Consider the following 19429-nt stretch of genomic DNA (forward strand, 5'->3'; position numbering starts at 1 on the left):
TGACTTCATAACAAATAACTATAGGGACACACTTAAAACTTTCTTGACCAAATATTTAAATATATCATTTACCAAATTGACCTATAATTGTTACTAAAATGCTCATAGGAACGTATTTTATAAGTCTCGATGGGATTCACTGTCTCCATTGTGTTTCAAAAAGAATATTTTAGGAATATATTTGAAGACATGTTTTTGAAACCAAGTATCATTACTTTTAAACTTTTCAATCTGGTACGCTAAGCTACTAAATGGGCTATATTATTTCCAATCTTCTCTCTAAATGCAGCCCTATAAAAATGATGTTGCTTTCCGCAAAACACAGAACACAAATGTTTCTCTTTTTTCGTCATACTTAATATATGTATAACTTATATTTTTAGTGGCGACGAGATTTATGCGTTGAACATTTAATTACAATAAATAATTCAGAGTTGGTTCTAAAGAATTAACATTTAATTAAATTAAATGTGAAATTAAATCGAACCAAAATACTAAATATACGTGGAGTTTAATAATTACAACAGGCTGAAGGGCCAAGAAGATTATAATATACGCATTCTAATCTATTTTAACATTAGAATAGATTTTTCGTACAAATACACTTGTTCCCAAATACCCAACAGTACCACATATAATTCCTAAAGCACCGCTGAACAATGCCATATATCCAAAGTAGAAAGCAGTTTGAAAAAGACCATACATTCTGAAAATAAATGGAAAAGCATTTGGTAACATGATGACGTATTTAGAAGTATTATTTAATTTGCTAAAAAACCTGTGCTCATGATAAAGGGAATAATCTAAACATAATAAAAATACTCACTTTGTTTTAAAGAAGAAATAGTAGAATGAATAAGCGTAAACGTAAATTGAAGTTGATGCCGCTGACATAAAGCTCGTCCACTGCCACCGATAATCCTCTGCGTTTAAAAGGAAATAAGTGCATACAATTGTTACGCATACCGTTACAATCATTAATATGGTGAAAACTAATAGCATGAAACCATACACGTAGTAAATTTTATAGGCCCAAAATGACGTGAAAATAAAGTACCTGGAAAAGAGATTGTCGAATTATTTGCATTTAACTTATATTACATTTCAACTTGACAACTGTTGATCATATTAAATTACATTTCTATAAATATTGAGCCAAATGGTAATACTCCACCAAGTAAAATTATAATAGCTGGTTCCATAAACCACTTCTTTTCTGGTATAGGACGAGGCACAGCGTTCACTCGACAAGGATGATCTGGCTGTCCATCTAAATTGCGTCCTACCACAGTTCCTGCTAATGTAAGTGGCAAAACAACGAAAATGCATATACACGTGACGGCAATCATTGTTCCAAAAGGTATAGCACGCGATGCATGATAACCAATAGCAATAAAATTGATAAAGAATGCTGTGCCGCAAACAAAAACTGGAACCATAAATGCAGACACCAGCATTTGACGTATCCACATTCGGCCTCCTAACCGAGCATATAACGATCCACCAAAATATCCATTGACAGGCGACGTTGCTGCGTACACAAATATGGCAGTAGAAAGCATTGATCCACGCCTTTACAAAAGAAAGAAGTGAAAAGCACAGAGCAGTTGATGATTTTTTCCATTATTGTATAAACTTTGTTTAAATATTAAACTTACTCAGTGTATAATTCCCCAACAATCGCAAATAATATGACGCCAAGCACTACGGAAATTAATTGACAACCAGCTCCTATTACAGCAGAAAATACTAATGCGTGCGGTGGAGTTCTGAAAACATCACCATGTACTTGTTTCCAGCCATATTCATCTCCTAAGTCCCGTTCCTGTTGACATTAAGCGGATTTAGCTCAAAGTTTACAATAATTATATTAATCTAAACCAACCATGTCATCTATTTCTTCATCTTTACTGTAACGAGCGTAGTCTTTGCGCAACGTTCGCATGAGAATCATTGACACCAATCCAACCAAAAATATAACCATCATAAAACTATTGAAAATACTGAACCAGTGGATCTGTTAAAGTGAAGTTTTATATTGCTTAGTAAATGGATATTTAAGTATAATTTAAAAACATATGACATCCTACTTACTCTATGTTGAAAAAATTTAGGATCCAAATATTTATCAAAACGGTTTTTGAATTCAACTGAACTCTGTTTCCAGTTAACTTCATAAGAAAATTTAATCTTAGCTCCTGGTGTCAGTAACTCTTTTTTCTCGTTGTGAAGAGTTATGTCAACAATTTGTTGGCCATTGTAGCCAATTTCAAATCTTTTGTGTGTGAAAATACCATACTTTTCTTCTTGATCGTCCTTTTTACCAACTTCACCCCAAATAGGTAAACCATCTATATACATTTGATACCAGTATTGGTTTTTAACCGCATATGTAAAGGCTTTAACTTTATCAATAGTTAAATCGATCATGCATATTACGGTTGGTGATACGTCCACTGAATAATTCTCAATTAATTTTTGAAATTAAAATATAATCCAAAACACCACCACCCACCTTTAAAGTCAATTTCGTAGCCACTGAATTCCAATTCAACTCCTTGTAGCGCTTCGCTAAGCGTCTCATGATAGTGGGAAATGCTTTGTTTCGCACCACTACAGAAAGGCAAGGAAAAGTACGCATATGTTTCTTGCCGGTTGTGATATGGCCCAACTGTATTCATCCATAATACGACTTCTTCACGGTCATTGTACTGAATAAAGGCTTTGAAATTAAATTAATAAACATTTATTTTTTTAACTACCTTATGATTATGCTCATCCGCCACTACACACCAACTGCTCAATAACAATATCAAACAAATTGGGACCGCACTTATTAGCCACATCACAGTTTATTTGCTATAATATAAAACAAATAAGATTTTTCTATAGAATTATACTTGTCTCATTCGCATAACACTGTTTTCAAACTCGAATATTGAATTCCTTATGGGCACATATACAATCGTTCCCTTCAATAACAGTTTTAAATCTTTAGGACATTTAAGCAGCTGGAATGCCAAATTATCCTCTTTAAAATTTTAAGGTAATTGTATTCCTTTAAGTGGGGTAATACAAATTTAGGCCTTTCGGGAATCCAAAGACAATACACGTATTGAAAATTCTACGCAAACACGATAACTCGATATATGATCGCCCGGTCAGAGATGCAGATAAATGTTGTTATCGGACAGAGTTGTTAACTTTCCTTATTTTAATTTCTAAAAGTATAGAAATTTGAATCTAGATCATCAGAGCTACGTCTCCAGTTAGTCACGGCTAGCGACACTCCAATACCTTAACGGATATTGCGCGGAAATCCGCACACACACAATGCGTAAGAAAGAGATGAACGATCACGCGTACACAAGAGTTTCGGTTGGATATGTCAATTCGGCATTAAGAAACTAATTGAAACTTTAATAGAAATATTATTATTGTTGTTGTTGTTGTAGCGGCGGAGTTCTGCCGAGTTGACCGTCCTTGGCTGGACAAAAAATCCGTCCCGTTCCGGTTACATTAACCCGACTGTCGTGCGAACGGCTTAAACAGAAATCGCTGGTAGAGATGATGAGTTATTAACCGGTGAATTAACCGACAGGTAGCTTTACGCAGATAAATATTTTTATTTTTATTTTTTATTTTATTTTATTTTATAAAAGCTTACATAATAATACAATTATTATACAAACTTAAGAAAATACGCAGCACTAGCATCATGGGCTATCGGCCGGCTGGTTATGTTATATGCGTCGAAGAAGGTCGCTGTCTTTCAAAAAGTTGTAGATTTTCGAAATGTTGTTGCTTGAGGGATCCATCAATAAAATTATTGGATCAGTATTATTGAAGTTTGACAGTCTATGAGTTTGAAGTGCTGGACAATGTTGCAGAAGATGCAATAGATTTAAATCTGAATCACAAAATGGGCATTGGTTGATCTGAGTGCCATTTAGTATGTGAGCGTGTGTGATAATGGAGTGGCCAATGCGAAGTCTGATATATGGAATGATATAATTACATGAAAGCGATGACGGAAAGGATGGTTTGATACGATTTGAATTTATTCTAGAGTAGTGGTGTCTGTAATTCATCCAATCAAGCGCCAATTTAGTGGATCTTTGTTGAATAATAAGCCGTTTTATATCACTCTTAACAACAGATAAATATTATATTTATGCAGTACGTGTGAAAAGGGGGGCCTTCAGCTCTCAGCTACTGCACAAACGTAGTTTCTGCCATTATATTATATGCTATGACATCATTTATGCACGAAAAAATGAGCACATTATTTTAAAATTGTAAAATAAACGTTATTTACAATTTTATAATTAATTAATTTTATTATAATTGAGAATTAATCTATTGACTTCTTTGGTATGAAGTTATAAAAATGTATTTTTAACTTTTTGCAGAAATATTTTTCCCACTACGCCATGTCTCAAATACATATCTGTCAAATGTCTATTATTGGACTATATAAAGTAACAGGGCGCAGCTACTGTATTGCTAATTTCCAAAAAGAAATCCAATAAGATAATTATGTAATTAAAAGCGCAAAAGGTCCATTCGCTTTACTTTTGATTTTCAGAGCAAAGAAGGTCAGGAAAATATTAAAACACTAACACTACTCTTGTAATTCAATGGATTACAGCATGATCCAAAACCGAATTTTAGATTTATGTTAAATACTTCCTTCAGAATTTAGGAGGTGGAACTTTACTTGCAAAACAAGAATAACAAAAATTAATAGCTAATGCCTGTCTGCCATTTTAATTTTTGTTTTTACTTATAGTACACTGAATACTACTTATGTTGTAAGACAAAAAGATCCAATAATATTCATGCTTTATCCGCGATATATCAAGTTATCTATCAAGCGGCGCTATTTATCTGTTTATTATCATATATTGAAGAGGCTGATGCAGAAGACTTAAATAAAAAAGATTTGTGATCACTTCTTAAAAAATACTTTTTTTAATTAATTAATTGTCTTTAGCAAGCAAATTAATTTTGCTTTATTGTTTAAAGCTTCAGAATGCGAGAGTAAATAAAACTATGAATTGATTGAGACAATCGAACACTGTTAACGAATAAAAAGATGCTTAGACAATTTTATTTCTCACATTAAGTGATCAGTTCGTGGAAAGTAGTCACTTGGGTCAGTTCTTTAATATTAAAGTGTACATAGGTAAGAAAAACCAAATAATCGGGATTTTTTAAACGGAGAAAGGATTTTTTAAACAAGTAAAATCTGTGGGAAAAACCATCTACATCTATACATATCTATCTTTGTTATTTTCTGTTTAGTGCATGGATATTAGTGTTTTAGAGTAATTCCAGAATCCTTAAAAACAATTCCTTTTAAGCACTTGTTTACCGAGTTTCATAGTTAAATATCCTAATATCTGTAAGTGTAATCTGTAAACGAATGATAAACTAATATTAAATAAATAATATAAAAATATTTTATTTTATTAGGAAAATTCAAATAGCCGTGTAATGCAAATAACATCGGGGCAAGTAAGGAAATGAACACAATATCCAGATATGCTATTAACAATCTTATGACGCTTATTCGCGTTATATTCAGTAATAAGATAATTTAAATATCACATAAAAAAAGAAAAGTATCAATTTAATAAACAAAATGCAAACTCGCGTCTTATTCAAAATTTTTGATAATTCGATAAAATTAGTGGCGTTTACAATAGAAATAAATTGTGAAAACTTTAGTGTTATTATTTTTCACAAATGTTTAACTTGTATATCGAAAACCAGAATGCATATTTAAACTAAATTATTATAAAAATGTCATAATCAACATTTAACTTCATTATCACTATTTAATCATTTATATTTATTATTAACTTTTGTGCGCAGAAGAATTTTCACACAGAAATTATTATTCTCAAATACCTCAAATATTAATTAAATTAAAAATCATATTCAATACTGCACGATTTTGGGTGGCAAATAGACTGAGAGGAGCTAGGGGCCGAAGGTGCATACGCTCCTATCCTCTTTTACCTTTTTAATATTTGCAAAAGTTATGTGAAAATATTTAGAATTACTCTTTTTAATATTATGCATTGGCCATTGCCGTCAATTAATTTAAATTAGTGGCAAAGTTCAATAGTTTCGGTGCACATCTCTGGAAAAAATACCTTAAACGTTAGAGTGAGAGAAAGAAAAAAATTAATTGATTTGGAATGAATGTGTCAATACATGATTACAACTGTAGTGGTAGATCTATGCGTAACGAATGCGGTAATTTCTCAAGCAAACGTAATTGTCGTTACTTTAAATGTTTTTATTTTTTTACCATTTCAAACAATTTTTGACAAATTTAATTGAAACCACTTTGTAGTGGGTCTACATTTGAACAAAATTAGTTTTTGGTGATAATTTGATTGATATTTGGATATACTTAAGCCGATTTCAAACACTTACATGTTAATATAAGAAATAACATACTTATTTCCTGAAAGGCAGTACATTTGATTTATATCAGTTTTTTGTTCGATTCGCAAGCCTCACAGCCTTCAGAATCGATGACTATGTTATTCTATGAATGGTTTTAGCGTGCGGGGGAGTAGAAAGAATATTTAAATTTATAGAATTTGTTTACTTGACTACAAACAAATTCAAAATATCAAATATCGTCACCTAAAACGCAAAGAACGTATCGAGAAAAAGTTACTAATGAAATTAAATTTTTTATTAATTACGATCCTTTACATTATATTACACATTCGTATGTATCATAAAAATGTCTGATATAACCAAGTTATATCCAAAATTCAAATTTGTTTCAAGACAAGAAGTTCCTACTTTAACGTGTTTTCCTTCTCCTCTAAACTTATGAAAAGCGATGTTATGTTATTTTGTATTTTAGGTGACGGTGCCTCCACATTAATTTTGCAGAATACACATATAGAATAATCAAAATGAATGGAAAGGATGAAAACGATTATGACGAAAGGACATCCGCGGGTATGGAAGAATACTCAGACGAATGGGAGCATGGAAGCAAACGAACCATAAGTTTTTTCAAACTATATCGATTTTCATCGGCTTTTGAAAATGTTCTACTATTTATTGGATTAATAATGTCCCTTATAAAAGCGCTTACACTCCCAGCAGTGGTAATAGTTTATAGTGAATTTACCGCAATGTTAGTCGATCGCACATTGGCAATTGGTACCAGTTCTAAAACGTATGCACTACCCATTTTCAGTGGAGGCAAAATGCTGTGAGTTTTTTTAATGTCATGTATTCAAAAGAGAAGTGTGTTCAAAACAGTTAACGCCAAATTCAAGCTGGCAGCTTCAAGGTAAATCTTTAAGAAACTATATCTACAATTTGGGCAACGTTTTTTTTTTCAAAGAGTATATACGAGTATTAAAAGTACGTGTTTCGTAAATACCTTTCAGTATTGAATTTATAACACCCCAATTAGGACATAAAAATTAGATTAAGCTCTTCCATTGAAATAATTGGGTTTTGTTTTCGAAATGCTTATGATTAAGAGAAAGAAAGGCTTCAGTTGAGGTCGTCATTTAACAGATCGCAACATATCTAACAAATTGTATGCCATCTTAGCGAAATATTATTCACTCTGTAACGCATTCGCCAATTTTTGAAACACCAAACTGGTAATAAATATGTACAAGGTTTGTCCGGAAAGTAATAGGACCGCCGACTGTACTTCGGAGCGAGCGGGCACCGACTGGATTCGGTTGAGGGTGTTTCAAAAATAGTGCTAGATGTCTCCGAGCATCTGGAGAGTCAGGACAAACAGTGAGTGGTGCAAAACAAAAATACAGAGTTAGTTAGAGCAGAGGTACGCGATTAAATTCTATGTGAAACTCGGTAAATCTGCGACCGAGACGTTTGATATGATCAAGCAGGCTTACCAAGATGTTGCTTTAGCAAGAAGTGGTGTGTTTCGGTGACACCAGGCCAAGCAGCATGCACCTCGGCTTTCAAGGCTATTCCGGAGAATGTCTTCCGTGACGCCTTCAATGCTTGGAAATCGTGCTGGCAGCGCTGCATCGGCGCAGAAGGAACCTATTTTGAAAGTTTTTATAGAATTGTAACTATTGGTTCAATAAATTTTTTTAAGTCGACTCTGTCCTATTACTTTCCGGACAAATCCTGTACACAGGTTCGGCTTCGGCCTTGAAACATTCTCTGAATGTCTTCATACTTTTTGAACACACCTCAAGTACAAAGTAAATATATAGTAGGTCCAAATGTAGCCAAACTAATTTTCAGAACGAACGCAACAAACGAAGAGAATATGTCGGAGTTGTACAATGATTCCATTTCTTATGGCATTCTTTTGGCATTAACATCCATAATTATGCTGATATCGGGTGTTCTAACTGTGGATATTTTTAATTTTGTGGCATTGAGACAAGTAACGCGGATGCGAAAAATATTATTCGAATCTGTTATTAGACAAGACATTGCGTGGCATGACATGGCAACTAAACAAAACTTCACGCAGCAAATAATAGAGTGAGTAGATTGGAAAATTGAAATTATTGCGCCTTTTTTATATGCATTAATTATTTCAATGATCTTATGGGTATATTGTTTATTTATAAATTTAGTGATGTAGAGAAAGTCAGGGACGGAATGTCCGAGAAGGTTGCCCACTTCTTATACCTCATATTTGGATTTATTATAACAATATGCATATCGTTTGCTTATGGTTGGAAGCTCACATTGGCAGTCAGTGTATATATACCAATCGTTATTTTATTGAATTATTTTGTGGGAAAGGTAAGAAAAACCAGTATCGAGGTATTAAACTTATTATTTTTTATAATAACTGAAATTTCCATATCAAACGCTATAATATTTAGAGTTTTTAAAGTTTTGCATTTAGAAAAAAATAAAAAAATAAAAAAATAAATAACCATCAATTCAGTACAGTTCTGTATTTAACAATACTAAATAATAAAAAATTGGACCACCCTGATAAAAAATGAGAGCAAATTTACATTACTGCGACTTAAATTTCGCTAAATATATTTAATAAAAAAAAATATTTATTTATATACTAGTATGTACATACATACATATATCTAACTGCGCTAACAAATTGTCTTCTAATTTTCCACTGTCAATTTTTTTGTATCGAATATGATGCTTCACAGTATCAAAGTAAGCTAACCAAAAGAGAACAGGAATCTTATGCCGGAGCCGGAAACATTGTGGAGGAAGTTCTTACTGCTATACGAACTGTCGTAGCCTTTGGTGCGGAAAAAAAGGAATCCGAACGCTATGATAACTATTTGATTCCTGCTCGAAAGGCCAGTCAAAGCAAGGGTGCGTTCTCGGGATTTAGTGACGGTGTTTTAAAATCAATGCTCTTTCTTTCTTGCGCTGGCGCATTCTGGTATGGCGTTAACTTAATTCTTGAAAATAGAAATTTGGAAGACAAGGAGTATACTCCTGCAATTTTAATGATAGTAAGTACTGTTAACATTAAATAAGACAGCATATAAACATTTTTTGATCAAATATTCGCAAATTCATTAAATTATTACTTAATTTAAAATCAATACATATTATACCCACTACTTTTGAACTCTACAAATTCTAGGCATTTTTTGGAATTATTGTTGGTGCTGATAATATTGCACGTACGGCACCATTTTTAGAATCCTTTTCTACTGCACGAGGTTCGGCCACAAATATTTTCAAAGTTATCGATACGAAATCAAAGATTGACCCATTATCCAGCGATGGCAAACTACTTAACTATGGATTGCGGGGAGAGATTGAATTTAAAGATGTATTCTTTCGGTATCCATCTCGCCCAGATATTATTGTCCATCGTGGGCTGAATTTCAAAGTTAACGGAGGTCAAACTGTAGCTCTCGTTGGTTCATCTGGTTGCGGAAAATCAACTTGTATTCAACTTTTGCAGCGCTTCTATGATCCAATTTTCGGTTCAGTTACTTTAGATGGTTTGGACATTAAAAAATACAACATTCATTGGTTGAGATCTAATATGGCGGTGGTTGGTCAAGAACCGGTATTATTTCAAGGAACTATAGGTAAATATAATAAATAAACTCATTTTATATAACAAGAATGATTTCGTTGTATATTCAATGCCCACACAATTCAATGTCCCACACATATAAGTACATATGTGGGGATGGAGTACCGACGTTATGTTGCTATCAAATAATTGGAGTCGGGAGTTTCAACTTCGGAAAAAAAGATAAAATTTTTAGTACCTTAATTTAAGTCGACTAAAGCTACTTTAAAATATTTTGATACATATCATATATAGTATATACCATATCGGAATCAAAAATTAATAAAAAATACTTATTCGTGTAGCGGATAATATTAGTTATGGCAAAGCAACCGCTACTCAACGAGAGATAGAGGCTTCAGCCAAAGCTGCTGGTGTACATGAATTTATCTGCAGTTTGCCTGAGGTGATTACTAAATCAGTTATTGTATATATTATCTTATGAAAACATTGCTTCATTAATTTCACAAATATTTAGAGTTACCTTACTGTTATCGGCGAAAAGGGATCTCAGCTCTCCGGTGGGCAAAAGCAGCGCATTGCTATTGCTCGAGCTCTCATACAGGATCCAAAAATACTATTGCTGGACGAAGCAACATCTGCACTAGATTATCATTCCGAAAAAGATATACAACAATCATTGGACTTGGTAAGCAAAGGTCGAACAACCATTGTTGTATCTCACCGGTTATCAGCTATACGCGGAGCGGATAAAATAGTATTCTTACATGAAGGCAAAGTATTCGAAGAGGGTTCTCACGAGGATCTCATAGCATTGAAAGGAATGTATTGTAATATGGTACGCGCAGGTGATATTAATGTAGCGGATGTTACTGAGGACAATGCAATGGAAGAGAAGAGTAAGTAGGATAGTTTTACGAATCAGTGAATGTTAAGCGAATAATCGAGATGCCATTTGACTTAAATGGGACCTTAAAGGCCATCCATCCGATTTCAAAAATAATGCGTCAAGTGCTAAAAACTATTTCCCATTCGAGCAATTTAAAAAAATGTAAATCCTTTTACAGAAATTAATGTCAGCTCGTTCGAGAAATCTTTCGAAACTGATTTAATAAATTTGGACAAAAATCATATTTCATATGAACACCCAGTCTTGCATGCAAATCATAAAGAGAAAACAACAGATGATGATGACTCTGGAGGAAACTTCTTTTTAACGTTCAGGCGAATTTTGAAGATTGCACGCCCGGAGTGGTGTATGCTTCTTTTCGGTGCCGCATGTGCGATAGCGTTTGGCTTCACTTATCCAGCATTTTCGGTAATCTTTGGAGAATTTTATGCCGCTTTAGCGCAACCTGACGAAGAAGTTGCTTTGCATCGCACTTCGCTTCTATCAATTTACTGCTTAATATTGGGCGTCTTAACTGGTGTGGGCTGCTTTCTACAAACATATTTGTTCAATTATGCGGGTGTATGGTTAACAACAAGAATGCGTTCAATGACGTTTATGGCGATAATGCGACAAGAAGCGGCTTGGTTCGACCAAGAAACTAACTCTGTGGGCTCACTCTCAGCGAGATTAACCGGCGATGCCTCCGGTGTACAAGGCGCTATTGGCTATCCACTAAGCGGTTTACTGCAAGCATTTTCTAACTTTGTTATCGCATTAACGTTATCACTTTATTATTCATGGAAGCTAGCTTTAGTGTGTGTATGCGCTTGCCCCGTTATAATCGGATCCATCATATTTGAATCCAAGTAAGTAAATTAGATTTGATGCATAGGGAATCAGTTATATGAATATACTTGTATATATTTATATTAAAACTTTTGTAATAAACTCAGATCTTTCGGTCTATAAATAATAAGTAGTATATACCGGTCTGAGATATGCTTCCTTCGTTTTTATTTTAGATTCATGAGTGCTTCTTTGGTACACGAGAAGACAGCTTTGGAGGAGGCGTCTCGCATTGCAACAGAAGCTATATCGAATATTCGAACAATCGCTGGTTTGCGGCGCGAAGCTCAGATTATCGAACGTTATAATTTGGAAATTGACAAAGTGAGGTCAATAATCGGACAAAAGTTAAAGTATCGAGGTTTGATCAATGCATCTGGACAAGCATTCGTATTCTTTGCTTATGCAGCAGCCCTTTGCTATGGGGGAGTGTTAGTGTCAGAAGGAAAGGTTCCATTCCAAGATATTATCAAGTATGTTAATATATGTATATATATCCTGTATGTACTAAGTGAAATCATGCACGTGCATGTACTTAAATACATCATTATGAACTAAAACTGCATGGCTGCTGGTAAAGGAGAGACGGGGGGAGATCGGGAGCAATTTCTCCGTAGCTCGGAGTTCTCACGGAGGTCGGTGCCCTACAACAATGGTTTGCTGATTTAACGATTCTCTACGATCCTCGGGCACCAGTGGTATTTATATTATGTACAAATATTACTACATATTTTACGTTAAAGGAGTGTTTACAACAAATTTGGGTTATTAAACAATAGAAAAGAGAACATTTAATATAATATACATACAAATGTATGTATGTATATGAAATATAAATTTCGAATCTTTACAAGTTCTGTTATTTTTGTTTCAAAACGACTAATTTTAATAGCTACACACATGCGCTCTCATAAATAATATTTATCAAACTTACATATGTATGCATGTATTTGTTCTATATGTAAACACATATTGTATTATATTAGATCATAAGTCTGCCATAATTTAGTTTGTGATACGTAAAAGACCTTAAGCAAATTGTCACTAATTCACATTCAAACTCTTGTTTTAAATAACTGTTTGTTCATTATCACGTTTGAAACTTATTGTATTTGTTATATATGTATAATTGCAATTTGCAGAGTATCTGAAACACTTTTATATGGGTCCATGATGTTAGCTCAATCATTAGCCTTCGCTCCGGCCTTTACTGCTGCTCTAGTAGCGGCCCATCGGCTATTCCAAATTTTAGATCGTACGCCAAAAGTTTTATCTCCTCATGGACGAGAGAACACGACCGCAGAGAAAGGCCCAATAATGTTCGAAGGTGTACGATTTTCAAATATCGAATTTAAATATCCCACACGACCGGATGTCAAAATTTTAAACGGATTAAATTTGGAAGTGCAAAAGGGAAAGACTGTTGCTCTGGTTGGACGTTCCGGCTGTGGAAAATCTACGTGTATACAACTGTTAATGCGTTTATACGATCCAGACAGTGGCACTATTGTAAGTTTAATTTTCTTTTCCCTTTATTTTTGTATTAAGAATAGCAGTTTCATTATATTGAAACTCAACTTATTTGTAAAAATTGTAATCTTTGAACGGTATTTCTTCTTAAACGACGTAGGTGAAAATTAGATTTTTAGTTAATTATTAAACCGATAATTAAAATTATTTGAGCGGAACTGAAAAATTAACCAATTTTAATAAATGTTTGTGGTTCATTTGTTTTCTCCCTATAAAATCCTGCCAACACTATATAGAGAATGACTCCAAACTCTCCCTATTCGTATAAGGCTTTAACAAATAAAGGGGAATTCATTTCGAGGTTCCCTACTGCTAAAAAAACACAGAAACTTCAAATTTAATAGGTATTTTTTATAATCATTCGAAAGAACATTCTTTGGCGTTTATTTTTTGAAGATTATCTCTTCAAAATTCAATATATCAAATGTTGACCGCGTTTGCGTCTCAGATAGTTCATCTGTTGAGTCCGATTTTCGATGACTCGTTCGAGTATTTCGATTAGTAACGGTCGACTGACAGGCTTAATGTTTTACTCCAAGGCCTGAATCGAAGAGAGTGTGGTAACACAAGTGTACCCTCAATAAATCCATTGATTGATGCGATGTGTGGGAAGTGGCGCCGTTCTGTTGAAACCAATTGTCGCCGAGACTTCAGGCATCAAATAGTCGGTTATCATGTCACGATAATGAATAATGAAATATGGAATGAAGAAATATAGACTGATGATTCAAACGGCCCACAACCACACCAAACCGTTATTTTTTCTGGATAGGAATGACATTTCTGAATCTTTTTAGGTTGCTCTTCGTCTTAATGCGGCTTCATCGCTGAAAAAAATTTGGCTCGAAAACGTCGAATCTTCTTGGAAGTTTTCAAGAGCCTATAGAGCGAAGCGATGCCGCTGGGAAGATCGAACGGCTTCGATTCTTGCACAAGCTGTATTTTCAATGCGCCAACTCATTTCATACGTTAGTCCGAGTTGCTGCGAACAGCGCCGAAACGACTCTCCACGGTGCTATATTTTCCACACTACGTGTTTTACAAAACGTGAATTTTCGTAATAAAAATGATTGGGAAACGTTGTTCAGGCGTAAGTCTTACCACGATGAAAAGCCAAACGACACAGAACAAAAATAACATGGCTTGAAACGACTCACGCGTGATCCGTCAAAAAAAGGTTATTGAAAAAAGAACCTCTACTTGGATAACCCGTTGGAAATATTATATAATTTATATTTCTTTGTTGAATTCCGAAATATTGAAATGATCCGAAATTATGAAACGGAGACCCTAAACCATTTGAATGAACCAATTAAACATACATAAGTATATGCACGTATGTATATGGGGCAAGAACTTCTTGAACCCTATTGAGTTGTTATTCGACGATTTGCATCGGCCAACGACTTTATTTGGTCCAAATTAAATTTCAGCTGTTCAAATATGTATGTATATAACGGTAAAGCGCTTAAGTGGGAACACCTTTACTGGAGCATTTCTTACATAATAATTTATCTGAATGATTTTGATCGATCAGTTTGTAAGTAGTATTTATATGATTTAGTAGTCCTATATAAACAATTTCTTCAGAGATTTTACCATTGGCTTGGATAATAATCTGTGCAAAATTTTGTTAAGAAATATCACCAAATAGACAAATCTACAAAGGCATGTACCTATTTGAGCCCTCAGTTTATATGACCCCTATATGTTATAGAACAGCTTCTTGGGGAGAAAAGGACGTGGGCAAAATTTCAGATCTAAAAAGCTGAAGGCCTTGCTCGCGTATATATGTACATATGTATGTATAAATAAAACTCACCCAAGTTGCCTTGGTAGTATTACAAACTTCATTGGTAGTAAAATTAAATATTTCAATAAACATATTTGCGTAAATTTGTATTTATTTATTGTTTGTATGTATAATAAATTATCTTTGTCATTAAATATGAGTTATAAAATGTATATGTTAACATATTTATGATATGAATGTATTATTTAAGAGATTGAACGACGACGACATTCACAAGGATGTATCAATCGAAGGTTTGAGAAGAATACTAGGACTTGTCTCACAGGAGCCATCTCTCTTTGAGCGAACAATTGCAGAAAATATCGCATATGGTGATAATTCACGCAAAGTGTCAATGGATGAAATAATAGCAGCCGCGAAGTGTGCCAATGCGCATTCGTTCATTGTGTCTCTGCCAAATGGATATGACACACGCTTAGGTGCACGAGGTACTCAACTATCTGGCGGTCAAAAGCAGCGGATTGCAATAGCTCGAGCTTTAGTGCGGAACCCCAAAATCTTGCTATTAGATGAAGCAACATCTGCTTTAGATTTGCAGAGCGAACAGCTGGTGCAACAAGCTCTAGATGTAGCATGTACTGGACGAACGTGTATAGTTATAGCACATCGCCTATCAACTGTTCAAAATGCTGACGTAATTTGCGTTTTGAAAAATGGTAAAATAGTAGAAATTGGAAACCATCAGCAACTTATTGCACTTAATGGAATTTATTCAAAGCTTCACAAAATGCAGAGTCACGAAAAATAATTCTTGGTGAATTAGATTAGGGGATATTGTATGAAGGATTTTTAACGTGATGAATTCGATGTGCTTGAAAATATTAAATTTTTATGTATATTTAAATGTATGCTTTTTTGTTTAGTAAGTGTAAAGATAAAAAATGCAATATATGTACATATGTACGTATTTTGATGCTACAAAAGCTTTTTACTTTGACATATGTATGTGCATACACAAGTAAAACACAATAAATACAACAAAAAATTAAACAATGTGGACAATTTTATTTGACAGGTTTGCATGAAATTAACAATTTTGAAAGAAACATAAAGACCGCTAATTGTTGCATATAATAAAAATGTAAAAGCTTGGATATTGCTTACTTAATTAATCTATGGTTGTCAAGTAAATTTAATACTAAAATAACATTTGAAATGTACATTTTTGGAAGCTAACAAAAAATTTCCTTTGTGATCACTAGGTGATTATAAGAAAAGAATACCAAGATGTCAATCTCTTAAGTAACAATTCAGCTTTTAGTGGTAGTTAAAAAAATTATCTGCCGAAGATATGGATTTTATCCTCAGCTGGGCTATGGAATATCCTTTCTTATATTAAAATTTGTTCCCATGCGTAAAAATTTATTTGAACATTTCGTTTCATAACATCTCCTCAATCCTTTGAGTGTATTGGTATCACAAATTTGTGGCCGAAGGGACTTTTGTATTTAATCCCAGCATCACGATAAAATTTATCTGGTATGCCTAAATTACATAAATATAATTTTCCGTAGTTATTAGATGAAATGCCATTTAAAGGTAATATCGGTAAGATAGCATATTTTATGCAAACATCTTCAATCCCATCTGGGGGAGGGTCTACTGCAAGGACAGATGCTCTGCAAAAAGAAAGTTTATAATAATTCAATTTTAGATAACTAAGAAGCTCTATTAGGAATGGCAACTTATTTTTTTTTTTCATTTTGAAAAATGTGTTCAATAATTTGCAAACAGATATATAAAAACCAGACTTGATACTCACCTATTTTCGCTCAACCATTTCCGTACTTGGCCATTTAAATTTTTTGAATCCGTAGATAGGATTACAAGGTCGGGTGTTGGCAATTCTATAAAAAAAACAGCGTTACGTGTTCAGCAGATACATATATACACTTTCTTTATATAACGTACCATTGACGGAGTAAACAATAACATTGTCCGTAGCTTTGAAGAGACCAATTTCCCTGCTTTTGTTAGTTGTATTTTCCTTCTCCATATAAAGTAACACTTTTAAACCATGCGACGCCATTTGACGTCCAGTTGCAGCACCAATATCACTATTCCTTTAGAAATTAATAATAATACATGTGTCAGAATACAGTTGCTATAAAACAATGTTACTGACCTTAAATTAATTGATTTTGTACATATTATTACAACTATTGGCCATTGGTGGTAGTTGGTTGGTGTAAGTCTCCTAGCGCCTCCTAATATTAATATGGCGAGATCAGTTACTCCTCTTGCAAGTATGTCCAATTGTCGTGGGAGGGAAAGTCCTTCTTTTTCAGCTATATTTTCAATTTTTGCACGTACAAAATATGGTATAGTTGGTATTATTAGTCCTTCATCTAAAATACATTAATTTTATTAACATTAACACATTTTTCACGAAATTTTACTCTAGTACTCTTCACCCGTAACAAAATCCGTAGATCCATCGAACATATTTTCAATTTGTCTCAGTCTTACAGGTTCACTGACCAATATATTCTCATCATGTCGGTATTTTTGCATTGATATTGAAGTTTGACGCACCAAGTCTGGCTTTTGCTCAGACTCAATTATGTCCCAAATGGCTTGTTTGTTAAATAGTGCTAAATTTCCCTCAAAATCGAAATCCTCATGTATCAGCGGATCATCGACTGACGTGCCAAATGTTTGGCTATGTTTCATGTTATCTTTTCTAAGTTGTTTTCTTTGTTTACGATTATTGCCATTGTTATTTGAACCGTTATTAACATATCGCGTTTTTGTATTTCCGTTTCCGTTACCAGGAATATCGGGTGCATTTGGGAACCCACCATTTAAGATTTTCTTTGATTTTATATCTATGGGTTTGGAACAAGAGGCCGCTTCTTCACCCACCATATTCGCAGTATCAAAGTTATCAACATCATATACATTCACAGAATTTGGTGAGGATGGAAATTGTGTACTTCCCAAACGAGCCTCGACTTTTGGCGGTAGCAAGTTTCCGAAAAACTCTTTAACACTGGAGTTAAAATGCATTTTTCCATTGTCAAATACTTTACTTTCCAAACTTTGTACACTATGGGATATAATATTAGTAATTACATATTATCAAATGTTAAAATTTTACTTACCTTCGATATTTGCCAGAGTCAACTTTCACTTTTGATATTCCTTTTGCGAGTTCACCAACAGGATTCTCATCTTTTGGGAAAGTGCTATTTGGTAATGAGGAAGCCTGATCTCTTTCAAATACATCATTTCTTTCAGGTAAGGCCAGTGCAATTTTACCAGCATTTGCGAAATTTGGCAGTTTAACAGAAGCAGGTTTTTTGAAATCAGTGGTTGTGATAGTACTATGTCCATTGAATGTTGGTAAAAGGGAAATACTAATGATATCTGCTGATCTGTAATTGCAAAACTTCGTAATTTGACTATAAATAAGGGAAAATATTTAAACATACCGTAAATTGACCTCCGCATCTTGCTTTTTTAATGGTATACCATTCCGAAATGCTCGTACAATAGTTATTACGTCTACTGTTATATTTTTGATAACCCCTTGAAATACACCTAAATTTGCGTCGCACTCTATGGAAACCGCTTTGCCTAGCCAACCATCTCCCATTTCTTCAAAGTTTTTGATTTGTAAATAGAAATATTAGGTATATGTGCTATATGTATATATTTTCACTTATGTTTACAATGATAAATTATATTTGTTATAAAGCTTTTAATGTTGCAGGCGGTTTTGATCTCAAAAGTAAAAATTCATTTAAGTACCCGGCTGCAAATTAGCCAACCACTATGCAGTCAATATTAGAGATGCGTTAAAATATCGATATTTGTAGGCGATTTATGAAATTTCATCCAATCAAGTATTGTATTTATAACTGAATAGCAAAATGAATACGAAAAAGTGACTAAAATCTTTTAATAAATTATAAAAATTACAATAACATCAATAATGCCGTTAGAAAACATTCTGGAAATATATCGCCAAAATATAACATAAATAATCGATTATTCATATATCGAAAAATACCGTAACACTGGTGCAATCTTTATCGTAAAAGCAGTTGGCAAATTTAGCAAACTGGTAATGTTTTATTAATCAATGACAAAAACTAAGTTATATTTTAAAACCATTTTTTTGGTTATCCATTTTATCTGATGACAGACCTCACTTCTTATTTTAATCGATAACGGAAGTTATCGGATATATGCATAAATACTCATTTACACCTAAAATAAAGAGCACATGCTCACATATGCATGTACAGTGGGTTCAAAAATAACGTTTTTCCTTTACGCGGTTAATTTGCGGAAAGTTGTTTTATATATTTCAAATCAACAC

General features: G+C 33.6%; 3 protein-coding genes across 5 annotated transcripts; 1 reads left to right on the forward strand and 2 right to left on the reverse strand.

Annotated features, from left to right (window-relative positions):
* Nucleotides 1-438: 438 nt before the first annotated feature.
* On the reverse strand, nucleotides 439-3131 carry LOC120778125 (transmembrane 9 superfamily member 3). Its single transcript, XM_040109828.1, has 8 exons — nucleotides 2763-3131; nucleotides 2516-2711; nucleotides 2095-2456; nucleotides 1886-2017; nucleotides 1659-1825; nucleotides 1138-1572; nucleotides 827-1057; nucleotides 439-706 (listed from the first exon to the last, which is right to left on the reverse strand). The coding sequence occupies exons 1-8, from the start codon at nucleotides 2844-2846 to the stop codon at nucleotides 562-564; spliced, it is 1752 nt and encodes a 583-aa protein (XP_039965762.1). The 5' UTR covers nucleotides 2847-3131; the 3' UTR covers nucleotides 439-561.
* Nucleotides 3132-5100: 1969 nt separating this feature from the next.
* On the forward strand, nucleotides 5101-16095 carry LOC120776457 (multidrug resistance protein homolog 65). Of its 2 annotated transcripts, XM_040107121.1 has the most exons (12): nucleotides 5101-5188; nucleotides 6896-7252; nucleotides 8278-8523; nucleotides 8619-8790; nucleotides 9168-9482; nucleotides 9617-10073; nucleotides 10366-10466; nucleotides 10539-10920; nucleotides 11089-11779; nucleotides 11936-12232; nucleotides 12902-13268; nucleotides 15293-15850. In XM_040107121.1, exons 2-12 carry the CDS (start codon nucleotides 6948-6950, stop codon nucleotides 15848-15850), a joined length of 3891 nt encoding a protein of 1296 aa, XP_039963055.1. In that variant the 5' UTR covers nucleotides 5101-5188; nucleotides 6896-6947. The 2 variants fall into 2 exon arrangements, with proteins under 2 accessions (XP_039963055.1, XP_039963056.1); XM_040107122.1 differs by lacking the exon at nucleotides 5101-5188 and having other exon boundaries at nucleotides 6948-7252; nucleotides 15293-16095.
* LOC120776458 (enhancer of mRNA-decapping protein 3) lies at nucleotides 16088-18948 on the reverse strand. Of its 2 annotated transcripts, XM_040107124.1 has the most exons (8): nucleotides 18856-18948; nucleotides 18537-18702; nucleotides 18207-18479; nucleotides 17517-18151; nucleotides 17228-17450; nucleotides 17014-17165; nucleotides 16865-16949; nucleotides 16088-16721 (listed from the first exon to the last, which is right to left on the reverse strand). In XM_040107124.1, the coding sequence occupies exons 2-8, from the start codon at nucleotides 18698-18700 to the stop codon at nucleotides 16496-16498; spliced, it is 1758 nt and encodes a 585-aa protein (XP_039963058.1). In that variant the 5' UTR covers nucleotides 18701-18702; nucleotides 18856-18948; the 3' UTR covers nucleotides 16088-16495. The 2 variants fall into 2 exon arrangements, with proteins under 2 accessions (XP_039963058.1, XP_039963057.1); XM_040107123.1 differs by having other exon boundaries at nucleotides 18537-18948.
* Between the last annotated feature and the right edge of the window lie 481 nt (nucleotides 18949-19429).

The sequence above is a fragment of the Bactrocera tryoni genome, chromosome 5 (assembly GCF_016617805.1).
Source record: "Bactrocera tryoni isolate S06 chromosome 5, CSIRO_BtryS06_freeze2, whole genome shotgun sequence".
Classification (NCBI taxonomy): domain Eukaryota; kingdom Metazoa; phylum Arthropoda; class Insecta; order Diptera; family Tephritidae; genus Bactrocera; species Bactrocera tryoni.

Excerpts from the sequence above, each read along its gene's own strand:
- LOC120776458 (XM_040107124.1), bottom strand. The coding sequence starts at position 18,700 with ATGGGAGATGGTTGGCTAGGCAAAGCGGTTTCCATAGAGTGCGACGCA. Across the intron at positions 17,451-17,516 it reads ATCTACGGATTTTGTTACGG|ATGAAGGACTAATAATACCA; the intron begins GTGAAGAGTACT and ends AATGTATTTTAG. Across the intron at positions 16,950-17,013 it reads TATTGTTTACTCCGTCAATG|AATTGCCAACACCCGACCTT; the intron begins GTACGTTATATA and ends TTTTTTTTATAG.
- LOC120776457 (XM_040107121.1), top strand. The coding sequence starts at position 6,948 with ATGAATGGAAAGGATGAAAACGATTATGACGAAAGGACATCCGCGGGT. Across the intron at positions 7,253-8,277 it reads TTCAGTGGAGGCAAAATGCT|AACGAACGCAACAAACGAAG; the intron begins GTGAGTTTTTTT and ends ACTAATTTTCAG. Across the intron at positions 9,483-9,616 it reads CTCCTGCAATTTTAATGATA|GCATTTTTTGGAATTATTGT; the intron begins GTAAGTACTGTT and ends TACAAATTCTAG.
- LOC120778125 (XM_040109828.1), bottom strand. The coding sequence starts at position 2,846 with ATGTGGCTAATAAGTGCGGTCCCAATTTGTTTGATATTGTTATTGAGC. Across the intron at positions 2,018-2,094 it reads CTAAATTTTTTCAACATAGA|ATCCACTGGTTCAGTATTTT; the intron begins GTAAGTAGGATG and ends TCACTTTAACAG. Across the intron at positions 1,573-1,658 it reads GTTGGGGAATTATACACTGA|GCGTGGATCAATGCTTTCTA; the intron begins GTAAGTTTAATA and ends TCTTTTGTAAAG.